Source organism: Sphaeramia orbicularis, chromosome 14, assembly GCF_902148855.1.
Source record: "Sphaeramia orbicularis chromosome 14, fSphaOr1.1, whole genome shotgun sequence".
Lineage (NCBI taxonomy): Eukaryota > Metazoa > Chordata > Actinopteri > Kurtiformes > Apogonidae > Sphaeramia > Sphaeramia orbicularis.
The window spans coordinates 4,505,720-4,532,805 of NC_043970.1; the positions used below are offsets into that span (position 1 = coordinate 4,505,720).

The following is a 27,086-nucleotide window of genomic DNA, read 5'->3' on the forward strand; positions in this document are numbered from 1 at the left end:
ATACTGATCAATGAAATTGAAAAAAAAAATTGATTTTCTTCTTTTTTTTTTTTAATTCTGTCTAAAATAATCACAATAAGACGTATTAAAAGTCAGCATGCATTCAGATCAGAGTCCCCACCAGGGTAGAAACAAATGAGTAGGTACAGACACATGCCACGCACTTGTTTACATGAAGCGCTGACAAAGCGCTCTGTGCATCTTATTTGTCGCTAAGAGGGAAAACTCATCTAACCATGAGAGAGTGTCTCCATGACAAAGTGTCTCTGATGGAGGGGCTGCAGAGAATAATGAGTCTTTTCTGAGAAATGCTCAGAAGTCTCACAAGAGATCTCATCTCCTGTTGCTGCATCACAACTCTCAAAATACTAACAACCTCTGTTAATTTATAAACTAACAGATTATCAGACTGTAATTGAATGGAATTGTAACTAACTGCCATGTGTATCATTGCTTTGAAAAATGAGTTATGCCATTAAACTTACAGTATAATATAAAAATATATAATTTGTATACTGATCACCTCAAACTTAATCCACTGTATATTATATCATGAAGGTTGGTTTTCAGTTGATGTACTATTATCACTATCATTATTATGATGATGACGATCATTATTATTATTATTATTACAGTTGAACTTTCTATGTTCTACTGATGAGTCTCATTTCTGTTCCCATCCTGACTGGAAGTTAAAAAGTACACACAGGTTGGCTCGGTTTCACCTGACAATAGTGTAAAATGAATGACCCAGTGCACTGGGTTGGGGATTGCAACTCCACTGGACCTGAACTTCAACAATATTTGCACCAGGATCATTCAGGGTAAAACTTTAATAAAACTATAAACTATATTAACATAATGTTGCACTAGCTGAATATGTCCAGATAATTCAATTTTTCTAAACCCTGGTTTTTCATCAGGCAGTGCAAGCTATTGTGTAAAATTTACAAGGTTTTGTAGGCCCCAGGTTTGTACGAGCCCCCAGTACATAAAACAGAATGAGACAGCGTAATTGTATTCTGTGTGGAAATTTTCATTAAGTGACAATAAAAATGTTAAACTAAATTATATTAAGTAACATAAAATATGTCTTTTACAAATTAACATTGTGATACATGCAGAAATTTTATAATTTTACTTATGCACTCCATATTTCAGTTTTTCTATGGCAGTGGTAAATTTTGTGGAAAAAGTGTCTTTTCAAAATACAGACCGGGAAAAAACATGAAGAAGAAAATTAGCTGTCATCAGTCAATTCAAATGGGCAAAATATTCATAGACAGCATTGCCCTGACCATAAAAATGATTTTTTGCATGTGCAATACGTCTGCCACCATAGAGTTGTAGACATATATGTTTTACATCTGTTCTATTCCTTTACTGGAATATTGAGTGTATTTTGCGATTTATTGATATTTATTTTGCACAACAACAAATCAAACATTAGGACAAACAAAGAAACAAATTGTGCAGGTGAAATCAGAAAACCCAGTGGGGTTTATGAAAATCAGTCTCACTTCATTACATCATTAGCTTAAAGAAAGAGAATAGGAATAAAACAATAGTATACAAAGTACAACAAAAATATAAACAAAGAATAAAAGAAAAAGAGTATGTGTAATTGATTCCTCCTGAATCAATTTTTAAATTGTGATTATTTAAACACAAAAACTTGAATGCTTAAAAAGGGAGATTAATCAAAAGGGAAATTAACCCTAACCCTAAACCTAATCCACCGTACATTTTTCCACATGTTAAACATGTATTATTTTGCAGGTTAAGTTGCAGTGCAGTTCATTGTTCTGGCTCACATCTGACTCGGATCTGTCCATACTCCACTGTCTCCACAGGGGGCGCTGGTATCCTTGAGCCCGTCTGTATGTTCACGTCTGCATACACAACATCACCAGCTCCTGGGTCACCTGGGAAAACCAAACGGGTCTTTGTTTTTTTCTTCAGTAAATAAACTGAGTTTCTTCCTGGAGTTGATTTGTCAGGAACCTTGTGTGATGTTATGTATAGTGGTTAGTTCGTCTAAATTCAACCTAAAAACTGTGTAATAACAGTGATATCTGTGCATTATTTGAGGTCAGGGGCATCTTTTTAACTTCTGCTGTAAAAGGATGGAGGTACAGGTTTCAGATGAGTCAAAAGATCAGTACATGGAGGTGAAACTCAGCATGAGTAGATGATCATTATCATAATTATTCAAAGAAGACATCCGCTCTACTGCTTCCTTGAAACACTAGACTTCCTCTCAGATTAAGAGTCATCATTTAATAGTTATGGAGGATATTACAGTAAAACAAAACTGAAAATAATTAAACATTTTGTAATGGTACTTTCAAAAATATGATAGATTTATTGTAGTTCTCTTTTTTAATTTATTCTTTGAAAATGAATTACTCGGATTCAGTAATTTCCGTCCAGGAATCATAATTTTCTCATTCACTTTGTTTTGACCTTCTAATGACTGTACTTGTGGCCATTTGTAAATTATTGTTCAGTTAATGAGATTTGAGGGCTAACCCACAGTCGAGTCACTGCCATGTGGGCTTTGACAGTTCTGTTTCATGACAGGCAGCTCATGTTGTGGTTAAAGACCTTGAGAAATTGTGTTATACAAATGTTTCTTGTGATTTATCTCTTTAATTCTAATGTCTAGTCCAGTGTTTTTCAACCTTGGGGTCAGGACCCCGCGTGGGGTCACCTGGAATTCAAATGGGGTCGCCTGAAATTTCTAGTAATAAATAAAATAATAATTTTAAAAAATGACTAATAAAAAATATATGGTGAGTTGAGAAAGACAACCACAATATATAAAAGACATGACAAACTCTGAAGCCGAAACTGAAGCACTATGGTTCTGTTTTTTTTTCAAATTTTCATTGTGGTCAGTTAAAGATGTTGCAGCTCTTTCATAATTCATAGTTTGAGTTATTATTTTTCAGTATTAATTGTCAGCCTTGTAAATCTAAGCTGGACTGACTGTACATATCCTGACCAAGGAAAATCAAAGTCTCCCTTTGCGCAGTAATCTACACCTGGTTTTTCTGCCTCCATCATAATAATATACATTGTATAGACTAAATGTCGTCTAAAACTAACGTTTATTTGCAACATAGTATAGCTAACTAATACATGATCAAAATTCATTTTAGCAAAAAAAAAAAAAAAAAAAGTCTCCGTTTTGAATGTCTGGGGTTGCCAGAAATTTGTGACGTTAAAATGGGGTCATGAGCTAAAGAAGGTTGGGAACCACTGGTCTAGTCCCTTAGTGAGCTGCAGTTAGTATTCAATTGGCTTTACATAAGAAAGTTACTCTATTAATTAATGTGCTTAGATGAAGATGAATTTACTGTTTAGTATTCAACACATCTGTGTGCATTTACATTTAGCAAATAGCTGAAATTCAGAAAGAATTAATCAAGGAAGGATTGAACTGACCTGTTAAACTTTTAAATATAAGTCTCTGAGGTTTGAGTCGACAATTGTTGTGTTTATTTTAAGGTCTAGTAATTATAACACTGCATGAGAAAGCTTCACGCAAAATGTAAGAATGCATGTATATGTACAGTCATGGAAAAACATGTTGACAGTGGCACAAATTTATTTTACTTTAGCATTATTATTTATTATATTATATTATTTATTTATTTGTTTGACTTTTTTGTCCCACATTTGCCTGTGGCTTATATAAGATCAATAATAAGCACTTAACAGCCTTCAAAGACATTTTTTGGCAAATAAACCACTTTTATGTAACTAATCACATTGTGTTACTGCTAAAACGTTTGGTCATATTGTAATAATACATTAGTACAACTACAGTAGCAGTAAACACTTAAATGCTATGTTTATCTGCACACAGTGTGTTAAAAGATACTTAAAAACCTTGTACTACCCTTGTGAGTTCTCATCAGTTTATTTAAATATGGATTTTAGAGATTGCCAGTAACCCAAAATAGATCTGATTACATTTTGGGAAAAGTAGGTTAAAGTTCAAAGTTTTTATGAATTTTTAAAATCTTTCTTCTCCCCCATTTATAATGGACAAAATTTAAAACATCTGTAGCAGCAACACTATTGGTTGAATTCATACCAAATTTGGTTTATAGATTGCCAGTGACTCAGAATACTACATTCTGGGAACAGTAGGTTAAAGATAAAATGTTTTATGAATTTTTAAAATCTTTTTTTTTCCCGTTTACTTATAATGGGCGAAATTTTAAACATCTGTAGCAGCAAAACTATTGGTTGAATTCATACCAGATTGGGTTTACAGATTGCCAGTGACCCACAATACATGTCATTACATTTTGGGAAACATACGGAGGTCAAAGTTAAAATTTTTTATGAATTTTTTAAAATATTTTTTTTCTCCCATTTACTTATAATGGGAAAAAATTCAAATGTCTATAAAAACATCAATTTTGTTTCAATTTACTTCAGACTTGACAGATATACACAGACAATTGATATACTGACATCAGCACATGCATAGACATGATGACATCAGCTGGAGTGATGCCAAAATAATTTACAGTATGTGTGCCTGAAACCACCTGTTTAAACTTTTTTTTTGCATATTTGTGTATGCAATAAATGTGCAAAATCATCGGCTAACAGCAATTATTAAAACCACTGTTTATCAATCGTGAATCACGATGAATCCCTCATTGCTCTTCAACATGTTGAAAAGGTCAAAGGGTATTTTTCATCTCAGCAGCTCATGGATCACAAATTTTTTCCCAGTTCTTCAGTGGAAAATACGACATGAGGAGGTGTTCATGTGCAATTTTAGAGTATGTACCAATATTCCTAAAGCATGTGAAGCAGGAACCAAGCTTGCTCCTTGTTTTCCTTTTTCAATGTCTGAATTAAGAATCCAGTCATGTTGATTTTAGTTTTCATTTTGCATCCACACAATTTGTTGGACAATACATCAATACAAACAGGCAAAAGAGTTTTGTTTTGTATAGTTAAAATGCATATATTTTAGAGCGTGTTTGTTATTCACTTTGTAAGCTTGTTCTTAGTGAGGAGTTATGTACTGTATTGTGTTGCATGATTCAGTGCTTCTATTTCACATCCTTTCATTTCTTAGTTTTGTCACTAACTTTCTACTGTGACAGCTTTTCTGTATTCATGTAAAGATTTTTTTTCTTACCTCCAGTATCTGGCTGGACAGTGGGCTTCTTCATCAGGAGGGTGATACAAATTGACAGGGTGAGGAGAAAGATGAACCCAGCCACAGCAAGGACCACATAAAGCTGCAAAAAAACTGCAAACAGAACAAGAGATGAACTAAGGGCACAAACTAACAGAAGTCCTGTTTCTGTTGACTTTATGCTTAATTTCAAATCAGATTGAAAGCACAATAAAATAGACCAGGAATCATATTAGACATGTTCATTAAGATGGTCACATATGAAAAAAAGAAAAGCCTCTAAAGCACAGGTTTCAAACATACGGCCCGGGGGCCAAAACTGGCCCGCAAAAGGTTCCAATCTGGTTTGCAAAGTGCAGAAGATATTAACAGTCAAGGGCGTTGAACTCAAAAATAACAGCATAATAACCTAGAAATAATGACTCCAAATTTTCTTCTTGGTTTAATGTGAAAAAAATAATATGACATCATGCCTATAAATAATGGCAACACCATTTTTTTTCTTTGATTTATTGCAAAGAACATTAAATTGTAATATCCTTTAATAATAAAATGTCAATAATCTGAACAAATATGAACAACCTGAAATGTCTAAAGAAAAATAAGTGTAATTTTAACACTATTCTGCCTGTTTTGTGTCTTGGTTGTATTAATCATAAGTTGAGGCACAATATTGATCAGATTTTTCTTACTATCATTTCTTCTTATTTTTCTTCAGAAATTTCAGTTTTTTTCAGGTTATTCACGTCTCTTTTTTTTTTTGGATAGTTTGTAAAATGTAAATGTTTTCATAATTTCAAGTTATTTTTTGCATATAAAAAATTTGGGGTTGTCATTATTTTATCATTATTATGTTATTATTTTACCGGTCTGGCCCGCTGGAGATCAAATTGAGCTGAATGTGGCCCCTGAAAGAAAATGAGTCTGACACCCCTGCTCTAAAGATTTTGTTAAAGGAGCAGTTATTGAACATTGGTCACTAGTGGACAACACTAACCCACTTGCAAACATGTCTCATGAATCCATATTTTATTCAACAATAGAACATAGATAACATGTCAGCTGTTTACACTACGGAAACACACCATTTTAAGAAAGAAAATTAAGGTTATTCTCAATTTGGGGGTAACAACATATCTCCAAAAAGTTGGGGTTAGAGTAACAAAATGCTGGAAAAGTAAGTTGTACTAAAATAAAACAAGTGGAGAAACATTCTCCAACTAACTAGGTCAAATGGCAACAGGTCAGTAATACGAAAAAGAGCATTTTAGAGAGGCAGAGTCTGTCAGAAGTAAAGATGGACAGAGTATGGACACTAGTCTGTGAAAATGTAGGTCTACAAATTGTGGGACAGTTTCAGAATAGGTCCTTTACAGCAGCAGGTCTCAACTGGTCTGGCTTCAAGCTGCGGCACAAATTGATAAAAGCTAAACATCTCAAATTTATTTAATAAAAAGATGGTGTGTTTTAAACCTGATCCTGAATATCACAGTATGAAAACACAGAAGACAAGTTTAATGATAAACCAAACTGACCAGCAGGTGGTGATGCTAAATATGGAAATATTCCCTTTAACAGTAGGTACATTTGAACCAAAACTAAAATGTGCACTCATTTAAAAATTACAAGTGCATTCAGTCACTTATTCAAGAATTAAACACACTCAGGTTTTTGTCCTAAATATAGGTAAAACCAGATCTGATGTAATCGGCATACCTGAGTTTCACCATGATTTGAATAGAAACTTTTGGGTTTTCTTTTATGCTGTGAAATGCCTGGTGTTAACCCTTTCATGCATGAATTATGAGAACCTTAGTCCAGACTTTTTTCCTGAGTGTTTCCATTCCTCTTTAGGCATGTAAAAAACAATGCAATTGCTTTTTTTTTTGTTTTTTTTGTTTTTTTTTTTGTTATGAACCTATTTTTCATGGAGTTACAAGAATGCCCAATATACGTTTAACATTTGAAGTAAAGAAATGTGTATTTAACATCAGAAAATGATGTACTGTGGGAAAACTATGCAATAAAACACTTTTAATGCTCCTAATCTGATGTTTTCTAACATTTTTACATATTCTAATACTAGTTGTTACTCACTTTACGAAGATATAATGCAAAAAAACATAAAATAAAATAAATATCAAAACTGCTCTAAGAACAATTAGCAATTGATTCGCACTAAAACATGTTGAAGCAGAACAAGTTTAGCAAAAACAGCAAAGTTACAGTAATGGCATAATTTGCAATTGAAATACAGCCAGTGATGCATGGCGTCCAATTTAGTGGATGTGATTAATTGTAAATTTCTTCCAATATAATATAAATATGTGGGATTTTTAACACTGCTATTAATCCTTAGATGTTACTTGATGCTAGCATATTTTTTCTACCTTCAGGGGTGTCCTGATATAAAAAGATTTACCAGATATTCCTGGGATGTTCAGCATTTCTGACTTCCTGTCAGTCATCTTGGTTTTGAGTAAAAAAAAATAAATGCACTTCCCATGACTGTCCAATAGGTGACAATGTATAGGATCATGTACAAGTGTCCACTGTGTTGGCAACTTAAACATCAAAACCCATAAATATACAGGAGAACAGCTTTGGAATAGCTGTCCACTGTACTGACCACTATGCATGAAAGGGTTAATTAACAGTACAACGTAGGCCTGTAATGGTACACATATCGAACCGAACCGTTTCGGTACACACCTGTTTGGTTCGGTACACAGCTGTACCAAAATGGCACAGTATATTGAAAAAAAGAAAAAGGAACAAAAGACGTTGTTCGATGCGGAACGTGAAATCCATGCAAGTTCCACATGGACATATGGAAGGAGCGCACATTGACCTGAAATATGAAATAGCACCTGATATAAGGTAAAAAAAAAAAAAATTATATATATATATATATATATATATATATATATATATATATATATATATATATGATGTTAACCTGGAAAGAAGAGACTGAAGACCCTCTGCCATCATTACAGTCGTGTTTGGGATCAGTTCGGGTTCAGGTGAAAGACAACAACGAGGAAAGAGACGCTGATAAGACAGACGTTATTTTCCGCCTATGAACTACGGTAGTTCTAAAACACTTACACTAGCTCTGTCTGTCTCTCTCTCTCACACACACACACACACACACACACACACACACACACACACACACACGCTGTATGATAGAAGAATAGAACCTGGGAGTTGGACGTTGAAAGTATGTAAAATTTCACTTTCATTTCATGCCAGCATTAGTTACGTTAGTTATGGACCGCACCCCAACGTATATAAATGCGCGCCCCCCTTCTCGCTCAGACAAATTAAAAAAAACAAAACAAAACAAAAAAACACCACCCCCCTCTCTGTGTTTTTGACAAATCACACCCTGCACACACACACATAAATGCACACAGTGGAATAAACAGTTTGTTAGATTAATTTTGTTGTCAATGTTGCTCTAAAATTTTTTTAAAAGAGAATATGAGTTTGCCCTCTTCTCAATGTTGCACTTCATGTGGAATTTGTTTGTTCAAAACTCCCTTTCAGGAAAAAGTGCAATACTAATGTTTAAAATACATTTAGTAATATTTTATTTATTTTAGTTTCTATTTGATTTATAGCAGCAGAATTATATTATTTTTGTTTTTCTATATTCTATTGTCTCCAAAAATTGGGGGAAAATGTTCAAAAATTCAAAATAAATGCATTAAAGACCTTAAGAGGGGTTTTCTTTCTTCCCGTACCGAACCGAAAAAAACAAAAAAACGAACCGTGGCTTTCAAAACCGAAAACGTACTGAACTGAAAATTTTGTGTACCGTTACAGGCCTATTACAGCACATTACCACCACTTACTGTTGAGGGGGGTGAATGGACAGCACTCAGCTACATAAAAAAATAAAGCACAGATTTGTTTTGTAACATTGTTTTTTGCCCGGACAAAGGCTCACAACCCACCGAAAACGGGTTTGTGACTCACTTTTGGTTAAGAATCAGTTGAGAATCACTGCTTTAGAGCCTATAGCAGGGATTAAAGCAAAAATTTTTCATCTGACTGAAAATTTTCTTCTGGTCAAAATCATTGGCCACTATTAAAAATGATGCAATACAATACTACTATAGCGTACAAGTTTATATAGTCAAATTTGGCAATACTGTAAAACACACTGAATGGGAGAGTGTACAGGTGTAGAAGATTAGTAACATGGATAGAAAAAATGTCATGAGTGGTATTGGTGGGGGGTCTGGGGGTCCTCCCCCAGAAAATTTTTAAAGCTTCAGGTCAATTTTGGTGCTCTCTGGTTAATTTTAAAGGGTATTGAAGCAAGTGAAAATAATAACTAGAAGAAAACCTTACTGCAAAAAATGAGAGAGGCTGCTTCATTTTTTTGCACCATGATCTAATTGGAGTTCCATCGTCTCCCTTCTCATCAAGCCACGCCCACCTCCATCTATTTTTCACGCATCTCTCAATAGTTCCCACTTCAGCACCTTCCTCTACAAATGTGTCCATGATGTCGTATATGCTAGCCAAAATAATCTGTACGTCGTCAAACCTGCGTCCACAACCCCCTCCCGCCAATATCATGTTCTCTTTTGATTGGAAGAAATTACGTCAACTGAAACAGAAATTATATTCCGTTCCAGATCCTCTCTGAGGGTATTTAAAATACAGTGGCTTTGCAAATACCAAGGGTGTTACTCATTCATTCAATTTTGTCTTCGTACTGTACCACACAGATAGAAATAAGATGCTAAACGGGTCAAAATAAAGCACTTACGCAGTCGGGCGCGTAACCACGTAAGGCCGTGGCGCGCACAGCCGCACGCACGGGAAGGGCACATACACACAAACACACACACTAGTCAAGCTACTTGTTAGCACTAAACTAAAGTTAGCGTCTGGAGGCTGAACTTCGGTAAAGCTGAACTTGTCCATGTGTTTCTGAGGCACAGAATGAGCAGCGTTTCCTTCCAAAGATAAATAGTCATCAACCTCTCCTCCCGACATAAAAATAAAGAAGTCATCTTATTATCATCACTGTTAAACCTATCAGCCCCCTGTGCGTGGTGTGCCTGTGTTAAACACCTGCAGATTCAGGACAGCAGACCCAGGACAGGATCGCGGTGCCGACTGGAAACACCTGGGAAGTTACTTCAATATGACTTTTTCCCCCCTCAATTTTTCCATTTGACAGAAATCTGTAGTGGTGACGGAGAACTTTAATCCCTGGCCTATAGAATGGACAGCTAGTACATCTGGAAAGGCATCATCAATGGGGAAAGGTCAGCATTCTTCCATCCAGATGACATCTTTTTCAGAGAAGGCCTTGTATATTTTAGTTAGTGTAGTTTGATTTCGAGCACATAGAATCATCAGATAGCATAGAACCACACAACATAGTCAAACAAAATGTTTCTCTGCTCAAAAAGGAGTGGGAAAAAGTATAACTTATAGACTCCCACCCCTTTTTACAAATTAAAAACTAAACTAATTCAGCTTCCTTTGCTTTGTTAACAAGAAAGAAATGATTAAATTTTGGAGGTCTTGGCGGAGGTCTGTGCTCTCAGAGTGCTTTTCTATATTTTTACAATAACACAAAACATCCACACAAACCATTCACATACACTTTTTTAGTCACCTCACACCAAGGTTATAATAGTTTTGGATTTTTAATTATAGTTTAGTTTTAATTAGTTTTGACTTTTTTTTTCTCTTATTCAGTTAGTTTTAATTAGTTTTTAGAGCAGGTTTGTTAGTTTTTATTAGTTATCGTTTTTTTTCTGAATGCTTAGTTTTAGTTTAGTTTAGTTTAGTTTAGTTTTAGTATTAGTTTTAGTTATTTCATATATTTTATCTTCCTCATCATCCTATTCAAAGAAATTAGTGAGGCGTGGATATGTGTTACCCTGGACACTTTATTTGGGGGTCGGGTTAGGGCGGCTCATGGACTGAGCAGAGACACAATGTACCGTACAATGTATAAATTCCCTGTAGCACGTTGAGGTGGGGTGCAATCCATACACAACGTCACTTACGTGAAACAATGCGAAGATGTGCAAAGCATGAGAGGAGATGCACAAAGCAGCCAGCAGTTAAAGCAGATAGAAACATATATAAACCAGCTAACCAGCAGTTAAACCAGATAGGAACCTATTATAAACCAGCTAACCAGCAGTTAAAGCAGACAGAAACATATACAAACCACTTATAAACATATATAACCCAGTTCCTCATCAGTAAACCACACCTTAGCAGATTTCTCATATCTTAATCATCTCCAGTTCCATTATTAGCCAACTTTGCTTCAGTTCAGTTCAGCTAGCTGTTGCTAGTAACATCAAACGTTTTTTAACATTCTAACAGGTTCCATACCTCTGTAATTGGATTAGTTTTCCTCCTCCTCTTTTCTCCTCTTCTAAACTGTGCAGTTCAGGGCTTGGAAGGCCTTTTCATGGTGATAAACTCTCCAGTTTTAACCTGGATGCTAGTTCAACACTGACTGTCCTTTAGCTCAGCTCTGTCTCTGTCACTCACGCGCACACACACGGTACGCCAAAAAAAAAAAAAAAAAAAAAAACCCGACCCATGTATCACTACAGTAAACCCCAGACAGGACTGTGCTGCTGTGTCCCAGCTTTAGTCTGTATGTTCCAGGTAGAGTGGGGACCAGAAGACCACTGGAAACCACCAGTGACCAGACATGACAGACTGTGAAGTGTTGTATGGTGTCACCAGCTCAAACTGCTGAAGTGAAATAAATCAATTTCATATCAATCCGACATTGACAGAGACGAAAACGAAGGGAATTGTATCCATAATTTTTATACGTTTTAGTTAGTTTTGTAAGCTCACAATACAGTTTCAGTTAGTTATCGTTTTTTTCTTTTAATTAGAGTTTTTATTTATTTCAGTTAACGAAAATGTTTTTTCAATTTTAGTTTTCGTCATTTCGTTCGTTTTCGTTAACGATAATAACCTTGCCTCACACACAGTCAGATTTACATAATCAACCATTTTTTAATATAAACTATAATATTTATATTCCCCTTTAAATATTTACTACAAATTCAGCAAGACAACTCTAAACCACATATTGCATCTGTTCTATCAGCGTGGTTTCACAGTAGAAGAGTCCAGCACTAAACTGGTCTGTCTACAATCCAGACCTTCTGTCAACTGAAAACACTGTGCATCATGATGCAAAAATATGACAAACAAGAAAAGCACTCGGAGAGCACAGACCTCCGCCAAGACAGATCTGCACCCCCCCCCCCCCCGATCACCACCAAAATTTTATCATTTCTTCATTGTGCCAGTATCAACATTTCTTGAAAATTTCATGAAAATCCTTCCATAACTTTTTGAGTTATCTTGCTAACAAACAAACAAACAAACATGCATGCAAACATACAAAGCAAAGTGATCACAATACCTCCTGGTGGAGGTAATAAAGCCCAGGACTGTTGAGCAACTAGAATCCTACATCAGACAAGAAGTAACGATATTCTCCCTCCAAAACTCCATCAACTGGTCTCCTCACTTCCTAATATTTACTGACTGCTGTTGAAAGAAGAGACAATGCTACAGTGGGAAACATGGACCTGTCCCAACTTTCTGGAGACATCTAATAGTCATCAAAGGATTTATTTTCTTAAAGTGGTACATTTTCTCACTTTAAACATTTGAAATCCTATGCTCTGTTGTGAATGAAATGAGTTGATGACGAGTGCGAATCATTGTATTTTGTTTTACTTAACCCATAAAGACCTAAACAGCCACCAGCAAACAAAACCATCCACTGATGTAAAATGTTTAGTACCTGTTGATCCATTATCCAGCCTTTCCACTGGTAAGGTTTGATGCAAAAAAGACATCACCATTGCATTAGACTTATTTTACATATGTATAATAGACCTCAGGGCCGGTTCATAAACAAACGTCCTGCCATCTCAAATGAAAGTTTACAAATTTTCAGGAGGTAGGGAAAAAGGTAAATGAGCTTCACAAATGCGGGAGATGTAGAGGAATTAGTAACGCATGTAAAGTTTCACTAACTTTGCACGTATGTATTGTGAGGTACACCTCCCCCTGAAATCGGCCGACCCGCGCGTGCCCCCACCCCCCCAGATTACACACCACCTCACCAAGACTTCAATTCCACAGGAAACACTGCTAATCCTATCAATACATGCAAATAATTGAGGTAAAATGCAATTTCTCAGTTTTAAATCATCATCAGATATGACCCATGTGGACGTTCAGAGGCTCCGTAAGTGAACATGGAAACACCGTCATCTTCTACAACATTGATTTATCAGTAAAACCCATGGAGTTGGATCAATGACAGTGGAAACACTTGGCTTATGCTTGGTTATTGATATCTTTGTTGAAGAAGTCCCCTTTTCTTTGGTTTTCTCTATTTCTGACATAATAACCCTCAACTTTAATCTGAGCTTTTATGAACATCTACATGATCAGTAAATTCAATATAGAAAATTACATGTTTTATACAGAAAAAACGCAAACTACAGAAGATAATATTATAATAAATGGTGATAAATCACTTAGGAAGGGTTAAATAGAGAGAACAAATAATTTGGAAACTGCCACCAAAGTAACACTGGGTCTTTATGGCTTAAATTTCACACTGTCTTCCAGTCCAGTGAAGATTGCTTATCTCTTTCTCGTAAATAGGAATATTTTTGTAATACAACATGTACCATAATTTTAATAAAAATGTATTGACTAGGTTTGTTATTTGACTACAAACTTGTTGCAGAAATCTTGAATAATTAGACAAAGAGAATGAATGAGAATAAATGTCTACTTGACATATAAATAAAAGTCTACTTGACATATAAAACTCAAAGACATATTTTACATATTTAACTCAAAGCAAAACAATTTCAAGGTAAAAACACATTCTATTGGACTTCTAGTTTCTTTACTTGTTAACATTAATAAATTAATGTCACTTATTATGAAGTGCGAGCCAGTCTTACATTGATATTGTGGAGCTGTGGTAGGGGACGTTCCATTAAAATCCATCTTTGCAGTAACAACAACAGCAACTTCACATTCACACAAAATACCTTTGTCTTCAAGATGATCTCCAAAATGAACAGAAAACCTCCTACTCTCTGTTGATACTTCACTCCCCCAAACACTTCATCTTAAGCATGCAGCCATTAGTTATTAAAACATCAAACCACAACCCCCGACAAAGGAAACATCTGGTTTCAAATGAACACACTACCGAAGAAACAGGAAACCAAAAGATACTGAACAGTTTGTCTACTGTCAGCTGAAGGTGTGTTGAATTTAAACTGTAGGAAGATCCTGCTGTACAGTCTGCTGGGCAAGAACCCTGACTAGAAAACAGTAAATGTAAATGCCAATTTTAAATGCTGTCTTAGTAAATCAGAGTCATAGCATAATTGCCTAAGTCATGGACAAAAGTATGCGGACACGTCGAATTCAGGTGTTTCTTTTCTAACAGGGGTCTAGGATACAAAACAATAATGATTAAGGTCATAATAGAGTTTTATATTGAGATAAATGATCACTGTACAATTCTTGGAAAATGCAATCTGCTAAGCTTTGAAAACTTTTTCGAAAGAGTTTTTCAAACTCCCCTGTCTTGTCTATAAGTCCCTCCATGGCTTGCCCCCCCCACCCCTGGAGGGATTTATTAGACGACGAGTATACAGTAACTTGAGTACAAGATCTGTCTCTAGAGGGGACTGTGAGGTGTTGTTCAGATGAACTAAAACAGGTCACAGCACCGTCTCTGTTATAGGTAATAAAAGCTGGAATAGTCTCCCAACGACTATTCATGAAATCTGCACCTTTTCTACATTTAAAAAAGAGCTAAAAAAAAAAAAAAAATTATTCAAATCTAATCAAACCTGAACACCTGTGATCTCTGCGCAGCATTTCATTTCCATCTCAGTAGTTATTCTTCTTGGCAGTTTTATACTGTATTTATTTTATTAATAATGTATTGTATGATGTACACTTTTACATAATAATGTGTTGTATACACTGTATTGTCTTGTTTGTATGTTTATTTTGTTTTTAAATGTTAAGGACTATGGGTGGAAAATAGCTCTCAGCTAAATCTGGCATATTTACAAAAACTAATGTTAATATGTCTTCATTAATATGCATTGTCCTCATCAAATAAACAAGTAAATAATAAATAATAACTATTAATATTTATTCTTATATGTCAGCATGAGCAGGACATCTTACAGCTGTAGACATGATGTGTTCTGATATTTATGTCCATATAGTTTATAAACATCACTAATTCTTTAAAGTTTAATGGGATTTTTTTTCTTCCTCAGTGAGATGTGAAGAAAGTAGATGGTTACTTGTGGTAGAACATTATTATTTACAGTCAGAGCATGAAAATTATTTTTGAAATTTAGAGGTAGAACATTTTAAATCATTGTCATGGATGAAAAAAAAAAATGTTGAGAGACATTAAGCAAAAACCATCTCCAAGGCATTTTGGAAGTAGAGGTAACAATTTAAACCAAACTAACCAATGTAATGATATTTATGCCAATATGAAACTATATTCTGATAGTTGTCATTATTGTTTTGTATCCCAGACCCCTGTTAGAAAAGAAACACCTGAATTCAACATGTCCACATACTTTTGTCCATTTGCGTATGAGTTAGGCAGTTATGCTATGAGGCTAACGATACACTACTTACATCTGTGCTCCTCTACTGGTCTCTAGAGGTACTGCAGGTGGACCATGACATGAAATAAAAGGAATAAGTGGTGACACTTTAAGCAGAAAGGCACTGAGGAGCTGCAGTTGTAGTGTTGTAGTTAATGTGTGCATTGAATAATTGTTTCAGTTAATAATCATTCAGTTTACCTATCCCTCAATAGAATACACTGACAAAAACTGTTTACCCCCAGCAATCAGCAGTATTTGTCACTCTTGCCCTACTTGAATATGTTTCATTAAAAACAGAAACCATTGTGGTTGGAGGTACAAAGATGAACTAAAAACAACTCCTACAAAATAAAAAGCTTTTCTTTTTTTTTTTTTTAATTAAATATTCCAATCACTCAGTAATGTTAAAAATCAACAACCACCCCAGAATTGTAGGTGTGGTCACAGACTCAGGTCTGAATTCCAATGGTCACATTAAGACAGTGGTTCCCAACCTTTTTTGGTTCTTGACCCCATTTTAACGTCACAAATTTCTGCCGACCCCAGACATTCAAAACAGAGACTTTTTTTTATTTTGCTAAAATTAGTTTGTTTTTGATCATGTCATAGTTTGGTATACTACACTGAACAAAAATATAAGTGCCCCACTTTTGTTTTTGCTCCCATTTTTCATGAGCTGAACTCAACGATCTAAAACTTTTTCTATGTACACAAAAGGCCTATTTCTCTCAAATATTGTTCATAAATTTGTCTACATCTGTGTTAGTGAGCACTTCTCCTTTGTCCTTTGCTGAGATAATCCATCCACCTCACAGGTGTGGCATATGAAGATGCTGATTAGACAGCAGGATTATTGCACAGGTGTGACTTAGGCTGGCCACAATAAAAGGCCACTCTAAAATGTGCACTTTTACTGTATTGGGTGGTCCAGGGGGGTCAGAAAACCAGTCAGTGTTTGGTGTGACCACCATTTTCCTCGCACAGTCTTCTTCATGAATTCTCTGAAACAGCTTTGGAGATGGCTTATGGTAGAGAAATGAACATTCAATTCACAGGCAAAAGCTCTGGTGGAGATTCCTGAAGTCAGCATGCCAATTGCATATTCCCTCAAAACTTGTGACATCTGTGGTATTGTGCTGTGTGATAAAACTGCACATTTTGGAGTGGCCTTTTATTGTGGCCAGCCTAAGGCACACCTGTGCAAAAATCATGCTGTCTAATCAGCATCTTGATATGCCACACCTGTGAGGTGGATGGATTATCTCAGCAAAGAAGAAGTGTTCACTAACACAAATTTAGACAGATTTGTGAACAATATTTGAGAGAAATAAACCTTGTGTGTACACAGAAAAAGTTTTAGATCTTTGAGTTCAGCTCATGCAAAATGGGAGCAAAAACAAAAGTGGGGCATTTATATTTTTGTTCAGTGTATGTTACAAATAAACGGTAATTTTAGATGACATTTAGTCTATATAATGTATAGTATTGTGAACAGAGGCAGAAAAGCCAGGTGTAGATTACTGCACAAAGGAAGAATTGGATTTTCCTTGGTCAGGATATGTACAGTCCAGTGGTGGCTGCTTTTCTTTCAGACAGGGGAAGCTCATTGTCGGCTTATATAAAAAATTAAAAAAATTAAAAAAAAAAAAAGAATTAAGAAAATGCTCAGTGACCTTATCGTACCAAGTAGGCATGTTTTCCAGGGACTGGACCAGTGTCCTCTCAATGTCCAGCAGAGCTAGGCTGCTCAGATGGCCTTGGCCCATTGTGTTGTGGGTGTAAGACTTGAGCCTTTTTAAACTAGAGACCTAGCCGACAGTTTGATTGATTTAACTATCTACAAAACGATATTAAACTCAAACAAGAAATGATTAAATTATGGAACTGAAACAAGAAAACGCTGAAATTATGTTAAATTGAAACAAGGAAGTACAATGAGTGTGTTTTATTTACAGTGCAAGAAATGAACAAGTAATTTTGTAGTGGTTTCTCTCTTGATTTCACAGCAGAATGCGCAACAGTATTAAACTGAACTGTGTCAGTGAAGGAGATCTGAAACTAGCTGTCAATCAAATGGGATTCAGCCTTTCAACCGATTCTCCAATCAGCACGTGGGATTCTGGCGTCCAGCCCGGCCGAGCTCCACCCACAGCTCCATTCACCCCCAGAGACGCCCGGCGTCTGGGGGCGGGACAACATCGTGGCATTTATCCAATTACCGTCCAGTTTTGACGCAATGAAAAAAACTGTTCCACTCAGTCCCATTGAAGCCCAGAGACGCCTGCAGTCTACGGACAAATGCACTGAGCAGAGATCGAATGAGAAAACAGCGCAACGGGAACGTATGAGAAGTGAACAACATCGCGTCCTTTGGTTTGTGATAAAGCTGATTCTGAACGAACTCATCTTTGAGATGAACGTGTTCTAACACATTTGTAGTCAATAAAATGTCAACGCAACCGAACATATTTAACCATTTAATTTTCGTAATTTTAGTGGAAGCCGGGCTTCCCTTGCAGTCTATGAGAAATCGCCACTGGTACAGTCAGTCCAGCTTGGATTTACAAGGCTGACAATTATTACAGAACAAACAAGAACTCAAACTATGAATTATGAAAGAGCTGCAGCATCTGAAACTGACCACAATGAACATCTGACAGATAAACAGAACCACAGTGCTTCAGTTTCAGCTTCAGTTTGTCTTATGGATTGGGATTGTCTCTCTCAACTCACCATTTATTTTTCATTATTAAGTTTTTATTTTTATTTGTATCAATTACTAGAAATTTCAGGCGACCCCATTTGAATTCCAGGCGACCCCATGTGGGGTCCCAACCCCAAGGTTGAAAAACACTGCATTAAGACAATTACAGTCAGCCTATTATCACTTAAAGAATATATCAAGGGTTAAAGGACTGATGTCTCAGCACGACTTAGAGAACTTTTCCATGCATTTATCTCCAGTAGACTGGACTAGGAACACCATCCTAACAGGTCTGAACGCTGCTGCTCAAGTTCTTACGAAGAAAAAAAAGTGGATCATTTAAATCCAGCTCTCAGATCTTTACATGGGCTTCCTGTCTGTCAAAGAACTGATTTCAAAATACTAATGGTGGTTTATAAAGCACTGGATTGTTTGGGGCTCAAATTCATTTCTGATCTGGTGTGTTTTGAATCGTCCAGAACTCCGAGGACATCTGAGACAGGCCTGGTTTCTGTTCTCAGAATCAGAGCTAAACATGGGAAGGCAACATTCAGTTTCTACACTTTAGTATGAAACAAACTCCCAGAAAACTACGGGTCTGCTTAACCTCAGCTCTGTGAAATCAAGGTTGTAGACTTTTCCATTTGCAAATGCCTTCCATTAAAACAAACAATTAAGTTCAGTTCAAAACACTTCACTTCCATAACTGCGCTGTAACTTTTATTTTTTGCACTTTACCTGCTCTTATACTCTTGTTTGTTCAAATCTATTTTAGTTTGTTTTAATTTCCTTTTATTTTTAAATAACCTTTTCTTTCACAGTTCGCTGTAATGTTTTTAATGTTTTATGTAACACACTCATTTCGTGCAGGAAAAGCAGAGCTGTGGGTTATAAACTAGACTGGAACTGTGAAATGTGTCATTATCCATTGTCACACACCCAGGATGCAGGCTTAACAATTCCCTTTGAGCACTCACTACCTTCCATTGGTTGCTTTACACATTGTTACATGCATGTGGACAGATAATTTGCATTGCACTACTTTACCTGCTGCCATATTCACATAGCAATGTTCTGTTTTTCCAATTAAAAATATATTGGAAGAGTTGGGATTTGAAGATCAGATTTCAGATTGGCCTGTAGCAGTAACATAAAGTATGCAGTGTTTTGCTTGTTTGTTTTTTTTTTAACCTTCTAGAGACTAGTGTAGTGTTTTTCATTTTAATTTTTTTTATTTGTGACAATTGCTGAATTGTTTCTATACAATATCAAAAGAACCAGCAATAATCTAGTTTTGCCACAAGAGGGGGTTCAAAATATTTTTGCTTGAGTTCCTTCAGCTTTCATTACAACACATATTTGGTATGCAAATGGAACACAGAATTATGTGAGTTTGAATGCAAATGTTGTTGGAAACACTAGAAATAACATAAATTATCTAGCTGAAAAGTATGTCACAAAACAGTATTTTCTTGGACCACCTTTGGTTTTGATTACAGGCATTGTGCATTCCACGCAATCCTTATGTAATGTCACAGTAAATGTCAGAGGACTTATTTCCATCCATAGTCACATTAAGATCTTGTATTGATGCTGGAGAGTTGGACCACAGTGCAAAGTCTTCTCTATCACATCCCAAAGGTTCTCAGCATGGTTCAGGTCTGGACTCTGCGGTGTCCAATCCATGTGTGAATATGACGTCTCATGCTTCCTGAACAACTCTTTCACAATCTGAGCCGTATTGTTCTTGGCTTTGTCCAGTCTCCATGCTCTCTGTGAAACTGAGCGTTGTTTAAGAAATGAGAAGCTACTCCCTGCATCAGTTAAAGGGTTAAAGAACTTGTTGCAGCCAGAGCATATTCATCACTGCAGTAATTATACAACTGAAGGATCTGAACAATTTACCGAGTTAAATCCAATTGATACTGCTCATTTTTCAGAGAATAAATACAAATGAAAAGACATCCTTTTACATACACAAAACAGCGTGAAATCTTTGAAACAATCAAACGTTCTGTCGAATATAAATCCAGTTCAGTAACTATTTCACATTTTACACACCCCAAAAGACTAAAGAGCTTCACTGACACAATGATAAATTGTTTTTTGTGCTAATAATAGAGTAACCAGTGCAATACATATAGTGCAATTGGTCAGTATTACAACAAGGCACCATCAGTAGATAGGGCTTATTTAATATGTCTATGCTGAAAACAGGTGGTAAAAAAATTTCCAGAAGTGTTGCCAAATAACTACTTTTCAAGTATTAAATAGTGTTTTGTTACTGCTTTAATCGCATGTACTCACAGCTGTTTGTGTGACAGTGTCACATTCACTGCATGGGGCTCAAAAATGAGGAAAAAAACAATAAATACAAAAAAAAACAACACACATTCAGAGTGGTACATGAAGTGGAATTTTAACAGTCTGATATAAGGAATTAGATATAAATACTGACAGATGACAAATGAAAGGAAAAATAGTGCTGTCCAACCTTTATTCTTCCACTCCTCTGAACATCCTCATCTGAAATATGCTGAATGTCTGAAAGACTTGCAACTTGAGGTGTTTGTATCATTACCGATGCTAGGCTAGCATGTGTTTTAAGACCATTTCTTGTGATTCTTTAGAGTCCAATGGAACTAAAGGCATTTGGTAATTTCACTTGAATCTGCAGAAATTTGTGTGATGTGCTTTGTTGTTGCTGAGGAAATACAGTCATAAATGTGTAAAATAATTTCAGCTCATTAAAAAAACTCTAATATCAAACACACTAATAACCAAACTGTGTTTATGAATACGTGGACATAGTGTTTAAACCATCAGTGAGTCGATCTGCTTCATGTTTCTTCAAACTCTGGCTTCTTCTGGATATTGTAATATCTGTTACATGTTATAAAATGCATCATCTTTAGCCAAATAACAAAACCACATCACACCTCATCCTAAACTTTCCACAAACCTAAAGGGAAAAAACTCTATAGTTTGTAGCTAGCCAACAAAAAGTAAGAAAAATCATGATTCAGAGTGTGATTCCCCATTAAAATACGTGCATGTTGATCTTTGGCCAGATCAGACGGCCTAATAAGGCTATTCGAAGCTGTTCTGGAGGCACATGGGGGTCCAGCACCTTACTAAGATACTTTATGTTGTTCTTTCCTTTAATTTGTCACCTGCCTGTATTAATCTGCAGACACTTGAAAGGCATATCTGTGTTCAACAATACCTGTGGCACTGCAACAATTGCACAATGGATTGTAACAGTATTACATAGGATGTTTTAATTTAAGGGGCAATTAACTTTTTTTGCAGCAGCTGTAAGGAAACATGTACTTGAATGTATGAAATACCAGCAGCAGTCTTCCATTGAATCACAGGCCTGTGTTTTTCAGGAAGTGTCATTCATCCATATAAACAAGGACTACTACTGCAAGTTTTCCTCTTAGACTGGGTGTATCAACAAGGATTCATTTTAAATCAGATTAAATCATGGTTTAAGATGATGGTTTCAGAGTTCTGCCTCGTTTTCAGCCTCGTCTGTATTCTAGGGCAGACTGATGAATGCATTTTCATCATCCTAACATGAATATGTGCAATAAACACGTTGTAGGAGACTTAACCGCAATGATTAAAAAAAAAAAAAAAATCCTTTTATTCACATTCATTAGGGCCAACTGGATGGAGCTGTTAGTTAAATTCAGATTAACTGATGTCAATTTGGTCACCACTGTGAAGGTTATTTGTTTAGTCTTTCTTTATCATATCGACATTAAAAATTTAACCATGTCATCAAACTTTTCTGACTTTTCTCAAACCATATAGTCCTACTGGATTCACTTGTTTTCAGTCTAGTTTACAAACTTGCAATTAGCCCTAAAGCCAGATTAAACTGGTCTTTGTTGGTGCAGCCCAGTCTTGAAAGGCTTTCTTTCCTTTTGTGCTACTGGTCAACATGACACCAAAGCTTTTGTTTCACAGAAATACCTCCATGGTCTGTGTAATGTGCTGGCGGCAGAGAGGACAGCAGCGCTGCTGGACATGCTGCCGCTGGGTCAGAATGTCAGTGCAGTGGCGGCAGAGGCAGAGGTGGCGGCAGGGCAGCAACAGAACTGTTTTACTGGAATCCTGACAGATGACACATTTCTTCCTCTCCTCCTGCTCCTTCAGCAGGCTGAGCAGCTCCCCATCAGTTAATGGGCCACTGCGATATTTTAGAGAAGTGTTAAGTTGTGACTGACTAGTCCTGCCTTCTGCTGAGGAAGACCTGCTGTCTCTGTTGCTGCTTCTTCCTGGTAGAGAGCTGAGCTGAGGTTCATTGGACACCAGTGGATCTGCCTCAGCAGGTCTAAATGAAGTCTCTACGGTTTGGGTTCTACTCCCATCCTGTGCTGTCCTGCTGTAAATTGCCTGAAATGAGAGAGCTTGTTCCTGAATTACTACATACACTCTCTGTACAGCCACCTGTACGCGATGCAGAGCATTGACTATGCAAAAGCCTGGCTGCCCCATGAGGACCTGAAACCTTGGGTTCAGCATCAGCAAACCCAATGACATTACCATTGCTGCAGTCAGAATGTACGTATCAGCCATTAACACGGAGAAGATGACATGGGTGAGCGCTGTGATGAAGTCTAGCAGCAGCTGGCAGGGTGTCCACAGCAGGACGGACACACCTACAAGACAGCTGTACAGGAAGGTCAACACCGTCAGAGTCAACTCTACGGCTTTGTGCACAGGAGCCGCCACTGCCTCCCACACCCCTGCCAACATGGACACACAGTTCTGTGTGGTGATGAGGAGCATGTTCACCACAGTGTTGACAAAGTAGACCGCGAGGCTGAGTGCAATGCAGAGGGCATCGCACGTCTGCCGCAGGATGCTCGTCCCCAAGATGAAGCCACGCTGCAGTAGGTCCTTAGCGCGCCAAGCAACATGACACAGAAGGTGTCCTATCATTTTGGAACTCTCAAACACACCACCCAGTGTCTGCAACCAGCTTTCGATGGTACCCAAGGCCCCGTGGACGGCGCTGGAGAACACCTCTGTGGCAGTGAGGAAGGAGAAAAGGGCGAAGTTCCCATATTCAGTAATGTCTGAGCCACAGAGGGCGAGCATGGTGCTGTGGAGGGAACAGCACAGGTCGGAAACGGAACAAAGCAGCCATTTGAGGGTCCGGATTAGGACGTCTAATAGGAGGCAGCAGGCTTCCACGCATCTCCAAACAGTAAGAAGGGCGAAGTTAACTTCATCCATGTTAGGCTGCAGAGAAGGCATATTAACAACACAGACTGATCAGGTCACAATAAGGCTGTGCAATAGAAGATACAAAAAAACAAAGATATGATGTAAAGTGTCATGAGATACCTTTTATTAAGATTGGCATTATATGAATGAACTCTGATTGACTTGTTTGCTTGACTGATTGATGATTTACAAGTCACACTGTACAGTCTTTTGGATGATGCCTTGTGTTCTTCCACACAGATGCAGGCATGTTTTGTGCATGAAAGCAAAAAATTTGGTACAAAACAGAATCCTTCTGAACAGATGGAGGACCAGCTGAAACTAACAGGGAGCCTGTACCTCCAAAACAGAAGCACTGATTCATCCAGGCTACATTACTGCAAAACTGTCATCAGCAAGAGTACAATCACAGTCAATTACAACATGACTGTGATGCTGCTTTTAGTCATTATGCTTTAACCCTATGGAACAGCTGTCCACAGGATGTGACAGGAGACGGACATGTTAATAATGCTTCTTAGCCACTCTGACATTTCTGCAGAATTTCAGAATATTATGTTCTTATGTACTTATACTTTGGTTCATATTTTATCTATCACTTGTGAAGTTTGTTTGATCCCTAACAGAGAGGCTACTTCTGTTATATGTCTGACAGGGACCAGGAAAGTAGAGTTTAAAGTGTGATTTTTAATTTTTTATCTTTGATTCATATTTACATTATGGGCCTTAAATTTCTGCTATATTTATGCTTGAAAATATTCCATGTTCCATTTGGTGTTACATGAATTCTTATGTCTGGCCTTTATTCAATTTATTTGCAATCTGTGTATCTATGTGTTAACCACAAACACAATTTTGCTTCTATTTAACTGTGTATATTTTAACTGTACCTTGGAAACTGAGGGTGGGACAACATTTATAATGTCCACTAATAGCAGAAAAGAATCAAACGCTGAAAGATAATAATAATAATAATAATAATAATAATAATAATAATAATGGGTTTAAATAATTTACATTTTTAATATTTTAAATTCTTTTTATTTTTTAAGTAAATTATTTTAAAAGTAGTAAGAAAACAGCCTTATGGTTAGTTAATAAAAATTATTTGACATTTAAGTTACAGAAAACACGCCATACTGTACTCATAATTCGATCTGAATATGAAATAGACAATATCATGATCTGATCTACATCATGCCAAAAATAAGAAACGTTGATGATGAACTCAAACACTTCCAACATGTTTCATCCTGTTAATGTCTTAAACCCATATAAGCTGCCAGTGCTCTGTGATGTGGTTGTTGTGGTGGCTGGGGATTACAAGAATAAACAGGAAGTGCATAGATTACCTTCTTGAGTTAATGTATGTATGTACCCATGTTCTTTTGGATAAAATACTGAATCAAACTGTTGATAAATGGATGGTGTATGTATGATGTATTCTCGTCCGCATTAAACTGAGATTTCTGAACGGAGTTTAGTGTGATAAAGTCACTTTACTGTACGTTTTTTTTTTCTTCTTTCATATAAAAACAGCAAAGTAAGACATCAGTAAGACTGTCACCGGTTTAATGGAAGTCTAACCCAGTAAAATGGAACGACTGATCTGTAGTCTATATTTACTCAGTGCGGATGAAGCCACATGATAGCCACATGCTAACTGCTAACCCAGACCACACCCTTTAGAAACAGGCTGTAAACAGCACATAGACTTATAGGCCAAGCTTACAGGACACAAACATGGTTATTTTAAATTAGCGTCACTCACCTAAACGACATTGCGTGACAGCTTCAGTAACGTTATTCTGTAAAATACTAGAGAGCTGCTGCCCTACATTTTGACATATTTACGTTTACGGCTGCTCCCTCTTCTTCTCCTTCTGCATTTGAAAGTGGCACAAGCCGCCTGTAGTCCTCTTTGCACCCCCTGCTGGTTAGGATGAGGTTCGCTATAAACACTGATTAATCATGTTCACTTCCAAATTTTCACGTACAATCAAATAAACACCACAGAAATATGGAGGACTGGACCTGCCAAATTAAAAAATATATACAGAAATATAAAAAATGGCTTGAAAAGTTCATTTCCGTACCATTTATTTATATATTTTGTCCTTATTTACATTTTTCTTTATTTAATTTTTATCCCTGCATTTATTTCTGCGTTGCTTTCTATTTACATTTTCTTTATCTCTTTCTTGTTTATTTCTATTTTTCATTTTCATCTGACATCTAATTAATTTATCGTCATTTATTTATTCGTAGTCATATTTAACTCTTCAGTATTCCCCTTTTGCATTTTCTTCCTCTATTTATTTCTGCGTCACCTATTTATTTCTGCATTACTTTCATTTTACAAATGCAAATGGTCTGATAAGTCTGACATTTTGCATGGTGTATCTATTACAACACATTGTGGAAACTATCAGAATAATATTCTGCGGCTTACTGCCTTTCTATTTTCAAACATCACTTTCATTACACCCCACAAGACAAAAAATGTCTGTCTGCATGACAAACTGTCATCAAACGTGATCATTTTCAAGCATTTTATGATACATATCACTGCCTTACATGGATATGAAAAACTTCCCACATTTGTAAACTTTAATTTTAAGTTCTTTCTATCTAGAAGCTTACACCTGCTATGATCAAAGTTCTTCACACTGTACATCAAATCAGAGAAAATGGAACTTTCAGTATTATGCTTTCAAATGGGATTAAGCATGTTTTGTTGCATCTAAACAACATCTTAAAGAAGACTTGACTTATACTACTATACTATTTGAAGTTAATTACATGAAAAGTGTCCTGCCCCTGTTGACCTGCCTGATGTGCCGTGCACGGAGGAAGAGGCTGCGCTGCACCAGAAGAAGCTCTGGTCTGCAGTGGATGAAGAAGACAGGGAGGCAATCTGTGAGCCGTGAACTCAGCAGCAACTCTGTCTGTAGGAAACTATGAAGAGCCAACCTTCCTCAAAGACTTGTGTCCAACTTCTATGACTGTGCGGTCCAAAGTGTGCTGGCGTATGGACTTTGGGTGCGGTTCTCCAGCTGCACCAGGGCTGAACAGCAGGTGCTCCACAGGGGGGTGAAATCGGGGAGGATCATGGGGATCAGCCTCCCAGGGATCTCCTCTGTCTTCATCAAACGCTGTCTGAGGAGAGTCCACAACATCCTGTGAGAGCCAGCACACCCTGCACAGCACCTGTTCCATCTGCTGCCCTGGGTCCAACAGACAGATCCATCCAGGA

General features: G+C 36.7%; 1 protein-coding gene and 2 long non-coding RNA genes across 3 annotated transcripts; 1 reads left to right on the top strand and 2 right to left on the bottom strand.

The window, feature by feature from the left end:
* Nucleotides 1–108: 108 nt before the first annotated feature.
* LOC115433274 (uncharacterized) lies at nt 109–14,470 on the bottom strand. Its single transcript, XR_003937334.1, has 3 exons — nt 14,188–14,470; nt 5,174–5,287; nt 109–1,925 (listed from the first exon to the last, which is right to left on the bottom strand). It is a non-coding gene; the product is annotated as an uncharacterized LOC115433274 (long non-coding RNA).
* LOC115433275 (uncharacterized) lies at nt 6,759–21,082 on the top strand. Its single transcript, XR_003937335.1, has 3 exons — nt 6,759–6,876; nt 10,077–10,081; nt 21,070–21,082. It is a non-coding gene; the product is annotated as an uncharacterized LOC115433275 (long non-coding RNA).
* Nucleotides 19,765–25,711, bottom strand: LOC115433272 (E3 ubiquitin-protein ligase RNF26-like). The gene is made up of 2 exons (XM_030154590.1): nt 25,602–25,711; nt 19,765–23,845 (listed from the first exon to the last, which is right to left on the bottom strand). The coding sequence occupies exon 2, from the start codon at nt 23,837–23,839 to the stop codon at nt 22,559–22,561; it is 1,281 nt and encodes a 426-aa protein (XP_030010450.1). The 5' UTR covers nt 23,840–23,845; nt 25,602–25,711; the 3' UTR covers nt 19,765–22,558.
* Between the last annotated feature and the right edge of the window lie 1,375 nt (nt 25,712–27,086).

Bases quoted from the DNA above. Each gene is read 5' to 3' on its own strand.
- LOC115433272 (XM_030154590.1), bottom strand. From the start codon at position 23,839: ATGGATGAAGTTAACTTCGCCCTTCTTACTGTTTGGAGATGCGTGGAA.